The 18,622-nt window shown below is 31.1% G+C and overlaps 1 protein-coding gene across 1 annotated transcript in view; it reads left to right on the top strand.

Annotated features, from left to right (window-relative positions):
* The window catches only part of GRIK1 (glutamate ionotropic receptor kainate type subunit 1), a 96,625-nt gene that overhangs the window by 28,698 nt on the left and 49,305 nt on the right, over window positions 1–18,622 (top strand). The window contains exons 4-6 of the mRNA XM_051984783.1: window positions 500–553; window positions 6,157–6,330; window positions 14,213–14,356. Coding sequence (XP_051840743.1) covers window positions 500–553; window positions 6,157–6,330; window positions 14,213–14,356 — 372 coding nt within the window. The remainder of the gene's footprint in view (window positions 1–499; window positions 554–6,156; window positions 6,331–14,212; window positions 14,357–18,622) is intronic.

Below are 18,622 nucleotides of genomic sequence, written 5' to 3'. Positions count from 1 at the left end.
AGACTTTCCCAACCCCTTAGAATGGGAAATATTTTTGTTTCTAGACTTATTAAGAATTTCTTCAAGGGGCTGTCACTGGTGCATGTTTTCTGAACATTCCTCAGTCTCAGCTGAGAGTTTCCTTGGAGAAAAAAATTCTCTAAGGGGCTTGACCCTTATGGGAACTTCTTGGGTTTTCAGCTGCCTATTATTATCAAACAATTGCTCTAAACACCAATGGTAAATTTAAATTAAACAACAATTGCCACATCTCCAACCTTGGATCAGAAGAGTTGGGATTGAGAAATGAGTCAGGTCTCTGATGTGATCTTCGGTGGATAAATCCACCAGTGAAAATTTCACCAAAGAAAATTTCTCTTAAGAGGTTGTTCTGAGGAAATTATTCCTTCTCAAGATCCCTTCATGATTACCAATTGTTGTGATTCATGTTAAAGTAAAACAAAGGCATAAAGTTCCAAGTACATTCAATAATGTGTTGACATTGTTTTGTGTTTTACAGATTCTTTTCATGGGTATGATGACTGAATATTATCACTACTTTTTTACAACACTGGTAAGAATGTCTCAGTAAAAATTAAGAATTTCATAATATTAGAGAAATTTCTCCATGGAAATTTCTCATGGAAGGCAACTTCTGTTTAAATTTACTGTCATCTTGTCATTATTAAAGGAAGGGAACTGAAAAAAAACTTACTTTAATTTCCTTCAAATCTACTAAATCCTGTAGAGCTGAACAATATTTGTTAAAACTAATTATCCCTATGTATGACATGAAAAGGGAATAAAATTAAAGGAAACTAAGAAGTATAAGTACTTAACACTGGAATACAAGCCAATATGTCTTTGCATTGGCTCTATACTGTTTTATGGCCTCCAGCCAATAGATATTAGAATAGCCATAAGTTTGTGTCTCAGTCTCAGGAGACTGGCTGATGTTTTATCCTTCAAAAATTTTGACTCATTAGGAAAAATATAGTTCATATATAATTAAATACATATTATATATCAATATATGTGTGTCTGTGTATGTCTCTGTGTGTGTATGCATATACACATATGTACTTCCCATAATATATAAACTAAGTTTTCGAAAGAGCATGATTTTAGTCATTCTGTTTAACAGAAATTAAATTGCCTTTTGTTTTTGATAGCTCATTTAGTCAATTCTCCTCCTTCATAAAGCAAAAAATTCCCTTCCCCCCAAATAAGGCATATGACAACTCACATAGATTTGAAAATTCACACCTTTTTGGAATAGATTATATAGCTTTGTCTTTTTTTAATATTTTAAAATTGCTATCATATACACATATATACACACATAGTTTATTAGGCAATTATCTATATATTCATCTTTTTATCTACTTAGGAATGAAATGAGGCACAGTAAGCAGAGGACAGGTATTATAGTCCATTCCATCTGGATTCAAGTATTCTTTCTGACATAGACTAGCTATGTGACCATGACCAAGTTATTTAATTTCTCACTTCTAGAGGTGATACTAATCTACATTATAAAAGAAAGTTTTTATACTAGAAATTCTCAATAAAGATGAAATCATAGTCCTAGATCAAGATAATAATAATGATGATAAGGATATTGTTAACTTGGTTCTTCCTGGTATTAATTCCACTATCCTCAATTTTCAACAAAACTTTCAAGTTAAAAAGGGAGTCATACTAAAGCATCTTATTAATCATTTAATATACATAGATAACATCAAATTATATGACTCCATGTAGAAGGACATAACAAGTACTTCATCTCATGAAAACTTTCTCTAGTGAAAAATATGGACTTGATAAATGTAAAATTGTTAAAACAAACAGTAAAATCTTGGAACTTGAAGCCAGAGGTCAAATTAAACTAATGGTTCTGAGGAGTACAAATGACTGATCTTCTCTAGCAAGACATACCAAGAATAAAGTTAATAAGAAGAAAGAAATAAGATTCAAGAGATTGAATAGAATCTTAAAGTCAAATTTAGAGGGAATATTTAAAGCAATTAACATTTAGGCAATGCCAGACTTAACATATGCTTTTGGCATGATAAAATTTAACTATAATAAATGTAGAAGATATCAGAACAAAATAATCATCTCAAAGGAATTACCAAATTATTAAGACTTCCAAAAGTATTGGCAGAACAAACAACAAGCAGGTTTATGGTATTTCAAGTCCACATGAAATAAATTATATAAAATAAGTTTAACCTCTTAAGATTCTGTTACTTCTCAAATCAAATATTTTATCTCCTAAGTAGAACTGAGGTTAGCTTCTAAGTTAAAGATCACACCAAAATGTTATTAATTATATTGAGATGTGATTCACAAAAACTCCACATCAAGCTATTTCATATTTCTCCAATGGTTTTAAAATATCATCGATTCTTGATAAATATAAAGTAATCAATGTACTACAAGGTAGAGAGTACTATGGAAAAATTTGAGCTTGAATTCAGAAGTCAAAGTGAAACAATGAATGAAAGTAATACTGAGCGGTAAACTAGACAACAGAAAATTTGGAAAGTTATCTTAACTAAAGTTCTGTACAGTATTAATGCAGGACAGGACCCATCACCCCAAGGCACTTATTGTAAAATAATTGTAATAATAGCTAGCTTTTATATAGCTCTTTAAAATTTGCAAAGCACTTTGCATTTGTTTACTGATTTAATCCTTACAACAACCTTATGAGATAGATGCTATTATTATCTCCATTTTACAGATGATAATGATAAAGGTTAAGTGATTTACTCATTGAACATGCCTGGTGGATGATATTTATTCAGATCATTTTGACTGCATGTCCTGTGTTGTATTCATTGTCTGACTGGCATAGTATCAAAAAAAGTGGAGGCAGATTGGTATATGTTCTTAGAACACATGCTAAATAGGTTAAAAACTGAAAGAAATACTTTTGGAACAAGCAGATATCATTTTGCCAAGAAGCTAAATCAAATGCAACTGAGATTATTATGATTGGAGTCTATAAAAGAGCTGAGACCCAGAGTTAAAAGATCTAGGGGTAACATTTGCATGAACTCAACCAACAATATGACATCCAAAAAACTTTAAACTTATGTTTGGATAATGCATTTTTGTTTGTAGAAACTGAGCAGCACTCCAGTCATTGTTACCAGTAATTACAGAAAGATTTCATCTTTAGGAGGCTGGACTTACTGATTGATGAAGACCTGAAACATATCCCTGCTGCTTACAAAACTTTAGTAGCTACCAACTATCTGGAAAGAATCAAGTAGAAAGAACTATAAATCACAAATTCATTATCCTTTCTAAACTAATAGCATTGAAACCTAATAGAACAAATTAAAACTATATAACAGCAGGATGAGATACATGCCATTTTGTCACTTGAGTTGTTTTTTTAAAAATGCTTTCTCTGAACCTTTAGAAGGTTAAGATAATCTCCCCGTAGTTTTTTTTTTTCAAAATATATGAAGAAGTATTTTATCTATCTGTGCAGATGTTCAAAGAATATTAAATATAGAAGAAGAATAGTCTAGCAACTTTTCCCTGGACCATTTATCTGAATATCATGAAAAAGACAATAACAAGATAAAGCAATAGTGACAAATAACAGCAACAACAACCACAAAATTGCCTGACAAAACTGAAATCTACCTCTTTGACTAAACACTGGGTTATAATAACAATGTGACATTTAAAGGAATTAAATTATTTGGAGATTTTTAGATGCCAAGTAGAAGACATCACAGTAATATTTAAATGCCAAATAACTATTTATGAGACTCTAGTAGTACAAAATATTTATTTATAACTAAAAATTATTAGGATTTTGTTTTTACTAAATTATACTAATCAAATGAATATGGAAGTGTCTATTATTTGGAACAAAGATTATAAGCTAAATATGAGTGACTACTATGACATGACTGTCATTTAGATTCTTTGTGACCCCATGTTATGGGAGCCACCTGCTAATGGCTGCTGGCTGTTATGGGAGCCACCTGCTAATGGCTTCTGACCAGCAGAATAGATCTCTTCATGTGAGAGGATGATAATGATACAAGGAGACTGAGAGGTAGTTGCATTCTCTGACCTCTCTCCTCTTTCCTCTTGCCTCTGATTTATTTCATTCCCAATTCCCAAGCAACATCTGCGTCAGTAAAGGCTGAGTTGCAATTTCTTCAAGTGTGTTATGATTCACAGCTGTGGCGGCTTTCAGAGAATTGACCTGCCCCTTCACACTTAGGCATAGTCCTTAACCAGGCCACATTTTTTAATAGGAACATAATTATTTCCTCCCCAACAGCATGGTTAATAAGTTTGTGCAGGAGTTGTTATCTGAGTCCACATACTAAGGAATTCAAACAGCACTATCAAATTCTTTTCCATCCTATTCCTCTGGATGATTGCAGAGTGAGACACTACAGCAGATGTTGAATCTTGTGAGATATAATTTACTCTAATATCATAATAGTCCATCATGGAGGCAAACTTTCTGACAAATGGAGAAGTAAGACTGTAATCAGAACAGGCATTTTTCATAAGTCCCTCATCAGTGTCCTGGCTCAGCCCTTTGATGTGTTGGCCAATTTTAATTACCCTGACTGAAAAGGTCTTACCAGGTCTCTTCTCCCTTTCCTTCCCCATGGGTTATTGAAGAAACTCTCCTGGAAAGATCCTGCTCATGAACAGCTCTCAAGCACTGCTGCCTCTTTGTTTCTTATGCCCCTTTTTGGCACCATTTATTATAGGAGCCATCTGCTAATGGCTGCTGGGGATCTAATTCTGAACCAGCAGAATGGATCCTTTCATGTGAGAGGATGATAATGATACAAGAAACTGAGAAGCAGTTACATTCTCTGACTTCTTTCCTCTTCCCTCTTGCCTCTGATTTATTTCATTTCCAAGCAACATATGCATCAGTAAAGGCTGAATTGCAATTCCTTCAAGTGTGTTATGATTCACAGCTGTGGGGGCTTTCGAAGAATTGCCCTCCCCCTTCACACTTAAACATGGTCTTTAACAACCCCAGTTGGGCTTTTCTTAGCAAAGATACTGTAATGGTTTACTAGTTCCTTCTCCAGCTTATTTTACAGAAGAGGAACTGAGACAAACAGGGTTAATTGACTTGCCTGGGGCAATATATTGAGACAGTACCTGAAGCCAAACTTGAAGTCTTGAGGATGTCTTTTTTACTCCAGGCTTGGAGCTCTATGGTGGGCAAGTGGGATGGAGATGGAGATTGGATTTGGAGTTAGAAGACTTATCTTCAATTCTTGGTCCTGCTTTTTGAACATAGCTGTTCATCCATTGGAAGGACATTTAATTTCTCTAGGCTCTGGGTTTTTCATTGGAAAAATGTGATTGGGCTGTGCTTTCTAAATGTGCTTCAAGATCTAACAACCTATAATCTTTTTTTAAAAAAAAATATGTATAGGGTAACCAGATGGCGCAGTGATCACTGGGCTTGGAATTAGAAATATACATCTATATGAGTATAAATCCAGCCTCAGATTTACCAGCAACTGAACAAGTTGCTTAACGTTGTTTGCTTTAGTTTCCTCATCTGTAAAGTAAGCTGGAGAATAAAATGGCAAATCACTGCAGTATCTTTGCCAAGAAAATGCCCCTAACGAGGTCCTGATGAGTTGACTACAATTGAAAATGACTCAAAAACAACAATGCAAAGCACCACAGTAGGGTAGCTAATCATTGAAGCAGCTACATGGCAATCCAGTTTGTAGAGAATTGAGCTGAAGCAATACAACACAACAACAACAACAACAACAACAAGGGCACTCCAAATTATGATATTCTATATTCTACAAATATATGAATGGAGCCTATAAACAATAAATTTTTAAGCTTTATTGTATGTATTTATATTAAATTTATAATATAGTTTATAAAATTAAAACTTATAATTATAAAGTCTTAGAATTTACTTTGTGCAATCTTCAGAGCATATTGAATATTTGTAGATTCACCATGTTTGTCATAATTGTAATAGTATCAGAAAAAAAATCAAAACTATTTCTCTGGAGTTTGGCGAAGCAACAAGAATGAGGATAAGAAATTTAACTTCCTCTCCCCCCTAAATCATTATTTTTAATTAGAATCTCCTTAATGCATATGCTAAGTTATCAGTTCTGTCACATACTACAGGATTTCTTTGCACTAGACCTGGAAATCTACAGATATAGTGGAGTAAATATGACTGGATTTCGGCTACTTAATATCGATAACCCTCGAGTTTCATCCGTTATTGAAAAATGGTCAATGGAAAGATTGCAAGCTCTACCCAAGTCAGAAATGGGTCTACTGAATGGCATGATGACAGTAAGTATCATAGTTGACTTCTTAAAATTTCTTTAAAGACCATTTTTCAAAAGGAAATTTATTCAGAGATTTTCTTTTTTTGCAAAAGAGGATGATTCAAGAATTCCATGTTATTTCTTAAAGCATGTAGGAGAAAGAATTTTACTATATTTGTTACAAAATAAAGAAGATAACCTGGTATCTTTTAAAATTGCATTTAAAGATCATTATTGGCATCAATATAAAATTTTTCTTTTAACTTCCTATTAGTACTACAAAAGTGAGAGTGTGAAGATGAAGTAAGAACATAATTAAAGTAAGGACATAATTTTCAAAAAGTTTAAAAGAACACTTCAGATAACAGCTATTCTTATAGTTTCTCTTCCTTTACTTTGTCCTAATAACATGGAACATGTAGCGATACTAATAAATCTTTGTATCTATAGACACATGGTCATGTATAGTTTAGATAGATATATAATCTACTTATAAATTTATATATAAATTATAAATTGTTTTCACATATACATACACATATATAATTTAAATATACCACACAAAGACTGATCTAAATAATGGGAGAAATGCTGCATCCCATATGTTTTGACATGGCTCATTATTGATTGTTTCTATAATTTGTTTTTTAATTCATTCACTACTTAAGATTAAGTTGTTTGGTCTCCAATTAGTGGTTTTTTTTTTTTTTTTAACAGAAACAAATTTACATTATCCTTATTGAGTATAATTTATTGCATTGTAATCTAAAAAGGAAGCATTTAAAAGCATTTTCTGCTTTTCTGCATTTAACTATAAAATTTTTATGGCCTGATAAATGGTAATTTTTTGGTAAAAAGTAGCATATATAGTTGAGAAAAAAGATGTATTTTTTCCTGTTTCAATTCAGTCCTTTCCAGGTAACTATCACATCTAACTTTTCTAAGATTCTATTCATCTCCTTTGCTTTTTTATTTATGTTTTAGATTTAACTATTTCTAAAGGGGTAAGGTTAAAGTTGCACTTTATATGAAGGTTATACTACTACTAATAATAATTTTACTGTATCTTTCCACCTGAATTCATTTTTTTTCATTTACAAATTTAGATCTTATAGCATATGTTGAATATAAGTTTAGTATTGCTATTGCTTCATTTTCCATGGTACTTTTTATCATAATGTAGTTTCCCTGTTTATCTTTTTTAATTAAATCTATTTTGATTTTAACTTTGAGATCATGATTACTATCCCTGATTTTTTTAACCTAAGATGAAGCTTGATGAATTCCACTCTAACTCTTTAGTTTAACTTCAAATATACTTCTCATTTTATAGGTGAATTCATACCATTCCCATTCAAAGTTATAATTATTAATTGTGTGTTTTCCTCTGTCTTATTTTTCCTATCTATTATCATTTTCACTTTCTTTTTATTACCCTATCTCTCCTCATATGTCTGATTTACTTCCAACCACTATCTTTCTAAATTTTGCCCATTGTAATTACTATTATGTTAAGCTATTTCATAACCCACCTTCACCTCCAAGGATCTCTTCCTTATCATTTCCCCCTACCCTTTCCTCCCACCTTTTCCCTCCTTTTTTATCCTATTACCATTAATCAACACTCCCTTCTATACCTCTACTTATGTTCTTCTCTCCTCCTCTTATTTCTTTCATAAATTTAGAAAACTTTTTTATTCTTCTAAATATATTTGTATTGTTCCTCTTTAAACTATTCCAGATAAGTATCATTCCAAAGTTATCAGCCCCCCCATCTAATTGTATATCAGTTCTTGCTCTTGCACCTCATTCTTATAATCTGATTACTCCTTTTAATATATCTTTTCCTATGTGGATTTGCCTTTTAGAATCATATCATATTCAGCTCTACTCAAATCTTTCTTTCAAATATTCCCTTACTAATGAAAAGCTTAGATGTATGATTTACATTTCCATGTATAAAGTATAAATAGTCCCTTGAAATTGATCTTTGATATTTTTCCTTGAAACTTGTAGTATTTTTTCCTTAACCTGAGAAATTAAAAAGTTGACTATGATGTTTATGTGAGTCTTCATCTTGGAATATTTTCTAGATGGTGACTGATAAATTTTTTCTATAGTTACTTTACCCTCTCATTCTGGAAATTCAGGAAAATTTTTCTTAATGATTTTTTCATTTTCATATGTAAACTCTTTTTAAAAATAATAACTTTCAGGCAGTCCCACAATTCTTATATTGTCTCTCCTCAATCTGTTCTCCAGGTCACTTGTTTTTCTAATTTCACATCCTCTTCTATTTTTTCACTCTTTTGATTTTGTTTTTTATTATTCCTTGGTGTTTTATAACATATTTAGCTTCCCTTTGCCAGATTATAGTTTTTAAAAGGTTATTTTCTTTCTCAAATTTTTGGATTTCTTTTTCCAGTTGGTTGGTTTTCTTCTCATAATTTTCTTGGAAAGCTCTTACTACTCCTCTCCGCCCCCCCAATTTTTCCTCAACCTTTTAAATTTGACTCTTAAAGTCTTTTTTAAGCTCTTCCAAAAACCTTTTTTGGGTTTGTGATCATTTGAAATTTTTTTTTAAGAAGCAGGGTTTTTTGTTTTTTTTTAACTTTGTTATCTTCTTTTAGGCATGAACCCAGATCTTTTCTATACCCATAATAGCTATCTATGGTTGGGATTCTTTCTCTTTTGCTTATTCATTTTTTAAGGTAGCTTATTTTATTTTCAAGTTTTTCTAGGTCCTGAAGTGTAGAAGATGTGTCAGTCTTCTGTTTTTTCCATACTATTGTTTTCTGAGTTCTGTCTTTGTCAGGCACTTTACTCCACCCCTAAGCCATGGCTAGGGCCACCAGCCATATTACTGTGTGTTACTGAAAATGCTCTCACTCCCTAAGGTCTCTACTTCAGCTGAAAGTTTCTCCTTTTCTGTGAAACCAAAATCAGGAACTCTGTTTTCCACCAAGTATCCAAGCCATTAAGGTCTTCAACCCTCTGTTACCACACTCACTGGATGGGAACTAGTTTCTCCTCACTCACAATGTGGCATGGGACTGTTATAATCAGCGCATTTGGGGCTAGTATCTGGCAACAGCAGAAAATCCTTCACTTCTATTTGGCTGTCCAACTCTCAGACTGGATTTGAGGTGAAAATTCCTGAAGGCAGGTTGAGTGTTCCTATGATTTTATTGATTGCTGATTCTGTGGTATCTTTCTGGAAGTGTTTGTACTTCAGTTGAGCCAAACCTTTGCTCATGGAGGTTAGATCTTTTCTGAGGTCCTCTTAGGTTGTCTTAGGAGGACAACTGCTTAGCCCAATTTTTAATTATTTCTACAGCTAAAAGTTGATTTTGAGGCACTATTTTATTTTGTTTCTGGGAGAAATTTGGAGAGCCTAATATTTCTGTGGAGGTTAAAATTATCCCACCTACAAATAAAAGAGACTGAGGCAGAGGTCTGAGCCAATGGCAGTTTATCAAAGGATCCATGATTCTCTCTAATGAAGTGTATCTCAGATCTTCCTCATTGATCTGAGATGCCACTTCTTGCTAGGGCTATACTTTTATAGGGTTACAATTATGCTAAATACATAACAGTGATTTCATTGGTTAACATACAATACAGAAGCTAAAATAGAAACACCAGAAGGGTCACAAATTGATGAAACTATCACAACCAGTAATCTAAATGGTCATAAGATGATCACCTGCTCCTATTGGACAAGTGATTGGTCTGCACATACAAAAATATTTTGTGGGAGTTTCCGTATAGTTGTGATCTCTGCCACATTGGGTTTGGTCACTATCACAAGGCAGAACAAGGATGGAGTCTTTAGTTAACTTTCTATAGATAAGTAATTGAACTTAGAATCTTCAGTTCACAGCTTTGAGGTTTTATATACAGAATTTTATTTATATATAATACAGAATTATATTCTAGCAAATAGATTAATACTGATTGGAATAGAGTACAGATTCAAAATGAATTACTTTTCTCATTTCCTATGCTACTTTGCTATCTTCCAAGAATCCTCCCTTTTAAAATCTTTCATTGATACATATATGAACTTGATACCTAAAGCAAAGAGAAAAATGAAAAGAAAACTATAAACTAATATCTCTAATGAACTTTAATTTAAAATTTTAAATAAAATATCAAATAGGTCACAACATATTTTAAGATTATGTAGTATAACTTAAGAGTTATACTCAACAAATAAAACAGGTCACATTAAAAAATTAAAGATAATTTTAAAATTCTACATGATGATAGCTTTAGATGCAAAGAAGACTTTGGATAAAATCCAATATTTATTTCTGCTAATAAAATTAGAAAGGACAGAGAAGTAGAATTTGTCTAAAATCAAGAGCAAATATTTTATATAATAAAGGTTAGAGACCTTTCCAAATAGATCAGTAGTAAATCAAGAATGTCCATAGACATCACTTTAATATATAGCTATAAATGTTACTTATAGCAATACAATAAGAAAAAGGAGTTAAAAGAATAAACATAGCGATGAAACTAAAATAATGTACTTTTTTGCAGATTTTTGTATTACAGTTTATTTAGTGAACTCTTAAAGCATCAATTAAATAAAAGAACTTCAGCAAAATTGCAGACTATAAAATTAATCCATATTTAAAGCCCTTCTTTACCTATTATAAATAATAGTTACATTCATAAAATGTACATCTTACTCCATTTTTCATAACCTTTTTCTGGTGCATATTAATTATGAAAGATTAGTAAGTCATCAATATTTCTATACATCACCAGCACAACTCATCAAGAAGAGACAAATAAAATCAATTCAAAATAATTTGATCATACCAGGACATCCCTGAGAACTAAAAGAATGGAATTACAAAATAGTTTGTAAACATAAGAATTTTTTACATAATCAATAATTGCAATATTACATAAATATATTATTTATTCAATGCCATTTTAATCAAACTAACAAAGTATTTTTGCATATAGTTAGAAAAATAAAAATGTAATTTATCTGGATGATTGAAAGATAAAGAATCTCAAGAGAAGTAATGAAAAAGCAAATGGGTAAACTAAAGTGCCTAGCAGGACCAGATCTGACTATTGTATGAAGCAATAATCATCAAAACTATTTGACACCCATTCACCAATTGATAAATGGTCAAAGGATATGAACAGACAATTCTCAGCTGAAGAAACTGAAACTAATTCTAGCCATATGAAAAGATGCTCCAAGTTATTATTAATCAGAGAAATGCAAATTAAGACAACTCTGAGATACCACTACACACCTGTTAGATTGGCTAGAATGACAGGAAAAATAATGCGGAATGTTGGAGGGGATGTGGGAAAACTAGAACACTGATACAACGATGGTTGGTAGAATTGTGAATACATCCAGCCATTCTGGAGACCAATCTGGAACTGTGCTCAAAAAGTTATCAAACTGTGCATACCCTTTGATCCAGCAGTGTTACTACTGGGCTTATTCCCAAAGAGATTTTAAAGAAGGGAAAGGATCCTGTATGTGCAAGAATGTTTGTGGCACTTCATTTTCACAGTTGATTTAATGCTTCATTTGTTCAGTTCTTCAGGCATGTCTGACTCTTTGTGACCTTATGTCCTAGAGTATGCCAGGTACTTCTTTCCTCCATTATCTTCCAAAGTCTGTCCAAGTTTTTGGTTTTTGCTTCTATGATATGATGCAGTCATCTCATCCTTTACTATCCCCTTCTCCTTTTGGCTTCAACTTTGCCCAATGTCAGGGTTTTTTCCCAGTGAGACCTGCTTTCTTTTTATGTGGCCATGGTATTTAGGCTTTAGCTTCTGTAATTGATTTTCCAGTGAGAAGCCTGAATTAATTTCTTTAAGTATTGATTGATTGTTCTCCTTGCTGTCCAAAATCTCAGCCATACATTACTACTGGAAAAACCATAGTTTCAACCATATGGACCTTTGTTGGTCCTTCTTTTTAGTGTTTTGTCTAGATTTGCCATAGCTTTCCCTTCAAGAAGAAAATGTCTTTTTAAGTTCATACCTGCAGTTGCCTTCTGTAGTCATCTTTGATCCAAAGAATATAAAATCTTACACTACTTCCATTTCTTCTCTTTTAAGTTGCCAGGAGATTATGGTACCAGTTATCTCTAAAAACAAGTTTATGAATGACCAATTACTTTACAGACTGATATTTTTATAAAGATTTTATAATGATGAAAATTGAAGATACAGGTTTTAGTTACTTATGATTTCTCAATTTCCATTTTTCATAACAACTTATATTTTTCTATTTTTGGTTCCTGTGATTAACCTTTTTGGCTGCTTCCCGTGATTGACATTTTGAAAAATGATTTATAAATACTTTTAAGATTATGCAGATGTTTTGTTTATTAAACTGTAACTCAATATTCAAATATTATGTATATATATATGTGTGTGTGTACATATGTACATATATCTGTATTTGTGTACATACATATTTGTTATATGGAAAGTGAGAAATTAAGCTCCTTGTGATTATAGCTTATTTCATATTTGTTCTTATAATACCAATGCTCAGCAGAGTGTCTCATTTATAGATTAGTACATAATAAATTGTTTTCCATCTTGGTATTGAAATAACTAAGTATCAAAATATGTGGTTAGAGGATTATCTTCATTCTCTACAATAGATGCTAGCATGTAAGTTGCAACAATATGGTAGCCTTTTTGCCTATGTTATGAATTAGCACTTCAAAATGAAGTAACCAAATTTCCCATGAATAATGTTTTCTATTGCCTTTGAGTCAAGTATTATGGCAAAACATCTACTTTTCTCTAAAGGAAGCTGTAAGTCTTTCTTCCATTTAATGACAATATCCTTTTTATAAGAGTATCACTATTGATATAATCAAGTTAGATAGTAGGACAGGTTGTAGGATAGAAGGATAATTGATTAGTTAGTACACAGAACTTTCATATTTAGACTATCTTCAGTTTTTTTTAATGAAGCAAAGCAACTATTTATTCAAAAAAAAGATGGTGAAATACAATTCATGTCTTTACATAACAGATAAATGGGATATATTTTTAAACATAGCCAATTTATTTTGCTTGATTATACTTATTACCTGTTATAAGAAATGTCTATTGGGCTAAAGAGTGGGGTGAATTATTAGGGAAAAATGAATCTAAAAGTACAGAAGAGAAAGCAAAGAAGCATGTTACTATATTGTTAAATTTATTATCACTTTAAGAAAAAGCAAACTATATAAAAGGAGCTTTCAATTTTATATATATATCCCTTTGTTGTAGTGGGTTTTCTGTATGTTTGAATATTTCTGTTAATAATTAAGTTCATAATAAAATGTTTAAATTTTAAGATAAATTTAATGAGCATGTTATCTAGTTTTATAAGTTGTCATCAATTCTTTTAAATATAATAAATATGTATTAAGCACCTATTATGAAAAAGACAATATACTATTCATTGAGATTTACAAAACTGAAAACACAACTTGTATAGAATACCTATAGTTTTAATTAATGATCTAGCCCACGTGGGTTTTTGCACTCTTTTATTATTTTGTTTTGTTTTGTTTTCTAATCCTAGGTCATCATGTCAAAGGTCATAGAAGATTTGAAATCTATGCCTTTATTTTTCTTTTTCCCATGGGTTTCTATAGCCAAGGAACTCATCACCTATTGGTCAAACTATTTGTAATGGTATTTTTCATGCTGTATTTCACTTGGCTGATCCTAGATTGGAGATACAAAAAAAATTTTTTTAAACATCATTGCTTTCAGAAAACACTAATGAATAATAAGTATTTCAAGAATAAAGTTATAAAACCTTTAAAGTCAAAGGACTGAGGAAATAAAGCTAGCAAAGATAAATAAATGTGGAAATGAAAGGACATGCATTTTTCTCCCTGTAGACTGAAGCAGCTTTGATGTATGATGCTGTGTATGCAGTGGCTATTGCCTCTCACCAAGCTTCTCAGATGACTATCAGCTCCTTGCAGTGTCACCGACATAAACCATGGCGCTTTGGACACAGATTTATTAATTTGATCAAAGAGGTAATTCTTGCTACCTTATTGTTCCTTTATTCTTTCCTTTACATTGTGCCTGATAAATTCATTGACTCTTTTCTTCTGTGAATTTACTTGTCACTAAAGGAAAATCCTTAAATGACAGAAATGAATTAGTCTTAGTAAAGTTCAGTTGTAGTCATTTATTTAAAGACGTTTAAACAAATATCCAATAATTTTTCAATGGGACTTATTTTTGTTCCTCCTTACTGTTACCCTTTTTCATTTTAGATACAAAAAGATCCCAATCATTATCACCAATTTAAAGCCTCTCTAGTCAAGTAGTGAATGTCAGGAGGTAATGGGTAATGTATTAGTTATGCTGTGTTCTGCATTATACATATTAATCCCTTGGGACTCCTATTTCATGGGTTGATTGCAACTGAAGTACTCTTATATCAGCAAAATATTGAAGAATTGGAAATTGAGAACTTGAAGTAGCATTATGCTTTTTTAGAAAGAGGTATTGATCTTTATACTAAATTGGTAATAGCTCTTCTAATGTTACTTTTTTTGCAGGATATTTTCCCTCTACTTTCTTAGAAACAAGGCAATACAGAGAAAATATCTTTTGTTTTCTAATTTCATTAGCAAACTCATAATAGAGAGCAAAGTGTAGTCTCTCTATTACTTATTATTCTTGTTAGCACAGATAATAGAAACTCTCTAGGTTTGTCAAAAAAAAAAAAAACAACCTAGCATAATGCTACTTCAGCTGAAGTCTTCAGCTAAATCTGAAAATAGAAGTGATGTAGGTCCTTGTCAAAGACTAAGTACAGCTGAACTGAGAAACATCTTAGCACATACTTCTCTTTACATGGATTCTGTTCATTACTAGGAGAGTATAATTAGAGTGTATAGATGCAATATAATGTAAATATTATTCTCATACAAAGCAAAAGAGATAAGGAAGGAAACTGCATCTTTTTAAAAGGTATTGTAGACAGTGAAGTGGTATTAATGCTAAATATATTTGCACCAAGTATCCAAATTCTTAGAGAAGTTAGGCCAGTTATAGGAAAAAATAGAGAGCAAAACTATACCAGTGGAGGATCTCAACCTTCCCCTCTCAGAATTAGATAAATCTAAGAAAGAAATTAGGAAGGTTATTAGACTTAGAAACCTTAGATATGAGAGACCTTTGGAGAAAATTGAATAGAGATAGAAAGGAATATATCTTTTCCTCAGAAGTACATGGTACCTACACAAAAAATTGACTATATAGTATGGCATAATCAATCAAAGACAGAAAGGCAGAATAGTGAATGCATTCTTTTCAGATCACAATACAAATAAAAATTACATTTAGTAAAGGGCCAGGGAAAGATAGACTAAAAACCAATTAGAAATTAAATAATTTAATTCTAAAGAATGAGAGAATCAAACAATAAATGATAGAAACAATCAATAATTTCCATCCAAAATGAGACAACACACCAAACTTATGGGTGGCAGCCAAAGCAGTTCTTAGGAGAAATTGTGTATCTCTAAATAGTTATATGAATAAAATAGAGAAAGAGAAGATAAATAAATTGGGCATGCTAAAAAGCTAGAAAAACAATAAATTAAAACCTCCCAATTAAATGTCAAATTAGAAATTCTGAAAATCAAATTACAGATTAATAAAATTGAAGTTAAGAAAATATTGAACTAATTAATAAAATGAAGTTAATTTTATGGGGAAAAAACCAATAAAATAGATAAACCTTTATTTAATTTGAATAGAAAAAGGAAAGAAAAAGCTCAAATTATCAGTATCAAAATTGGAAAGGATGAACTTACCACAAATGAAGAAGTAATTAAAGCAATAATTAGGAATTATTTTGCCCAACTGTATGCCAACAAATTTGACAATCTAATTGAAATGGATGAATATTCACAAAATATAAGGTGCCCAAATTAACAGAAGAGTAAATAAATTACCTAAATAATCCCATTTTAGAAAAAAGAATTTGAACAAGCTATCAATAAACTCCCTAAGAAAAAAATCTCCAGGGCCAGATGGATTTACAAGTGAATTCTGTTAAACATTTAAAGAAAAATTAATTCCAATTCTATGTAAACTATTTGGAAAAATAGGCAAAGAAAAAGTTCTGCCAAATTTCTTCTATGACACAAATATGATGCTGATGCCTAAACCAGGAAGAGACAAAAGAAAAAAACAAATATCTCTGATGAATATTGATACAAAAATTTTAAAGAAAATATTGGTAAAAAGATTACAATAACATATCAGCAGGATATGTTGATATGACCTGGTGGGATTTATATCAAGAATGCAGGGCTGGTTCAACATAAGGAAAATTATTGGCATAATTGATCATATCAATAACAAAAATTAACAGAAATCATGATAATCTCTATTCCTATTAAAAATACCAGGGGCATAGGAATAAATGGAGTTTTGCTTAAAATGATAAGCAACATCTATCTAAAATCATCTGCAAGCATTATTTGTATATGGGGAGAAGCTAGATACATTCCCATTCAAATCAGGGGTGAAACAAGCATGCCCATTATTACCATTATTATTCAATATTGTACTAGAAATGTTGGCTTTTGCAATAGGAAAAGAAAAAAGAAATCAAAGGAATTAGAGTAGGCAATGAGGATATTAAACCATCACTCTTTGCAGAATGATATGATGGTATACTTAGAAATCCTAGAAAATCAAACAAAAAATCTACTTGAAACAATGAACAACTTTAGAAAAGTTGCAGGATATAAAATGTAAAGACATTTTTTGTTTTGCATTTAAGATTAACTGAATATTAATGGTTGATGGGTTAATGAGAAATACATCAATAGTAATTGTGTTGCCATCTCCTTTACTAAAGTAATTGCAGATAGCTCTCTTTGTAATGGCAAAGAATTGGAAATTGAGGGAATGCTCATCAATTAGAAATGGCTGAAGAAATTATGGTATATGAATGTAATGGAATATTATTATTCTATAAGAAATAATGATCAGGCAAATTTCAGAAAAACTTGGAAAGACTTACATGTAATGCTGAGTGAAGTTAACAGAACCAGGAGAACATTGTACATAGTAAAAGTAACATTGTGGATGATCAACTTTGATACACTGTTTAGAATCCATCAATGAGACCTATCTTTCTTTAAGGATCTTTGATTCTAATAGTGTTGGTACCTTCTATATTAATGCAGACAATTCCTCGATGTCTTAATAGGTATCTTGAGGTTTTTTTTTTTTAAATCATCAGCTGAGAGCCAACAAATTTGGTACTCCAAGCTTAGCTAGGTTGATCTTTGGAAGACAGTCATAGATATATGATGAAGCCCTTTACTCATTAACTTACAGAAGATTTGAGAGCTAAAAAAAAAAAAAAAAAACAACCATTGTATAGTTTTATTTTGCTTGAAGATATTTTTTAAAAACATATACTGCATTTCAACAATAACAACAACAAAGCATATCTATACATAATGTAATGCAAAAAGCATACTTTTTGAAATGCAGAATATTGTGTTCTCCCTCCTCCCCCAACTCACAAACACGTAATGGAAAGAATATTAAATATTGGTTTGAAGCAAGAGTATGCTAATGAATGTTTAACAACTGGCTCTCTTTGGAGGGATGGGAAATATACTCCATACAAAATGAATCTGCATTATTAAATGTAGACAAGCAACAAAATAATAAATTAAATCTTGATTTTTAACTTTTGTCAATTTCCAAGATATAAATGTTCATACTGAAAATTTAACTGTTAGCTCTAGTAAGTCTGTTCCAATTGGTTTAAACACAATTTTTAAGGTTCTCTCAAACACTGATTAATTAAATTTGAGCCACAGAATCATATAACCTTTATAGTTCCCAGTTTTTTATAACTTTAATGTAATATAGTGTAGGATTACATTTTGTAAATGTAATGTAAAGATTAAGATATTAAGTTTTATTTTTTCATATTATATATTTTATTTATTTATATAATAAGTAATATTATTATATATTATTATTTATTTTATTTATTTATTAAATATAAATTTTTAAGGATAAAGAGAATTAAAACTAGTTAAGCTTTAAAGATGTCTCAGATCTATAATTTTATGAATATTTATCCCATATTTATTGAGCATTTGTGTATTCAGCATTTCATTAAGTGCTTCTGTCAAGAATATATAAATATTAACATAATCCCTCAAGGAAGTTACAAGCTAATTAGGAAAATAAAACTCGCATAGATCATAGAATTTTGACCTCTAAGGTCATCTAATGCTACTCCTTAATTT

This window comes from Antechinus flavipes, chromosome 3 (assembly GCF_016432865.1).
Source record: "Antechinus flavipes isolate AdamAnt ecotype Samford, QLD, Australia chromosome 3, AdamAnt_v2, whole genome shotgun sequence".
NCBI classification, from domain to species: Eukaryota; Metazoa; Chordata; class Mammalia; order Dasyuromorphia; family Dasyuridae; genus Antechinus; species Antechinus flavipes.
This window is presented reverse-complemented; position numbering and strand designations above follow the sequence as displayed.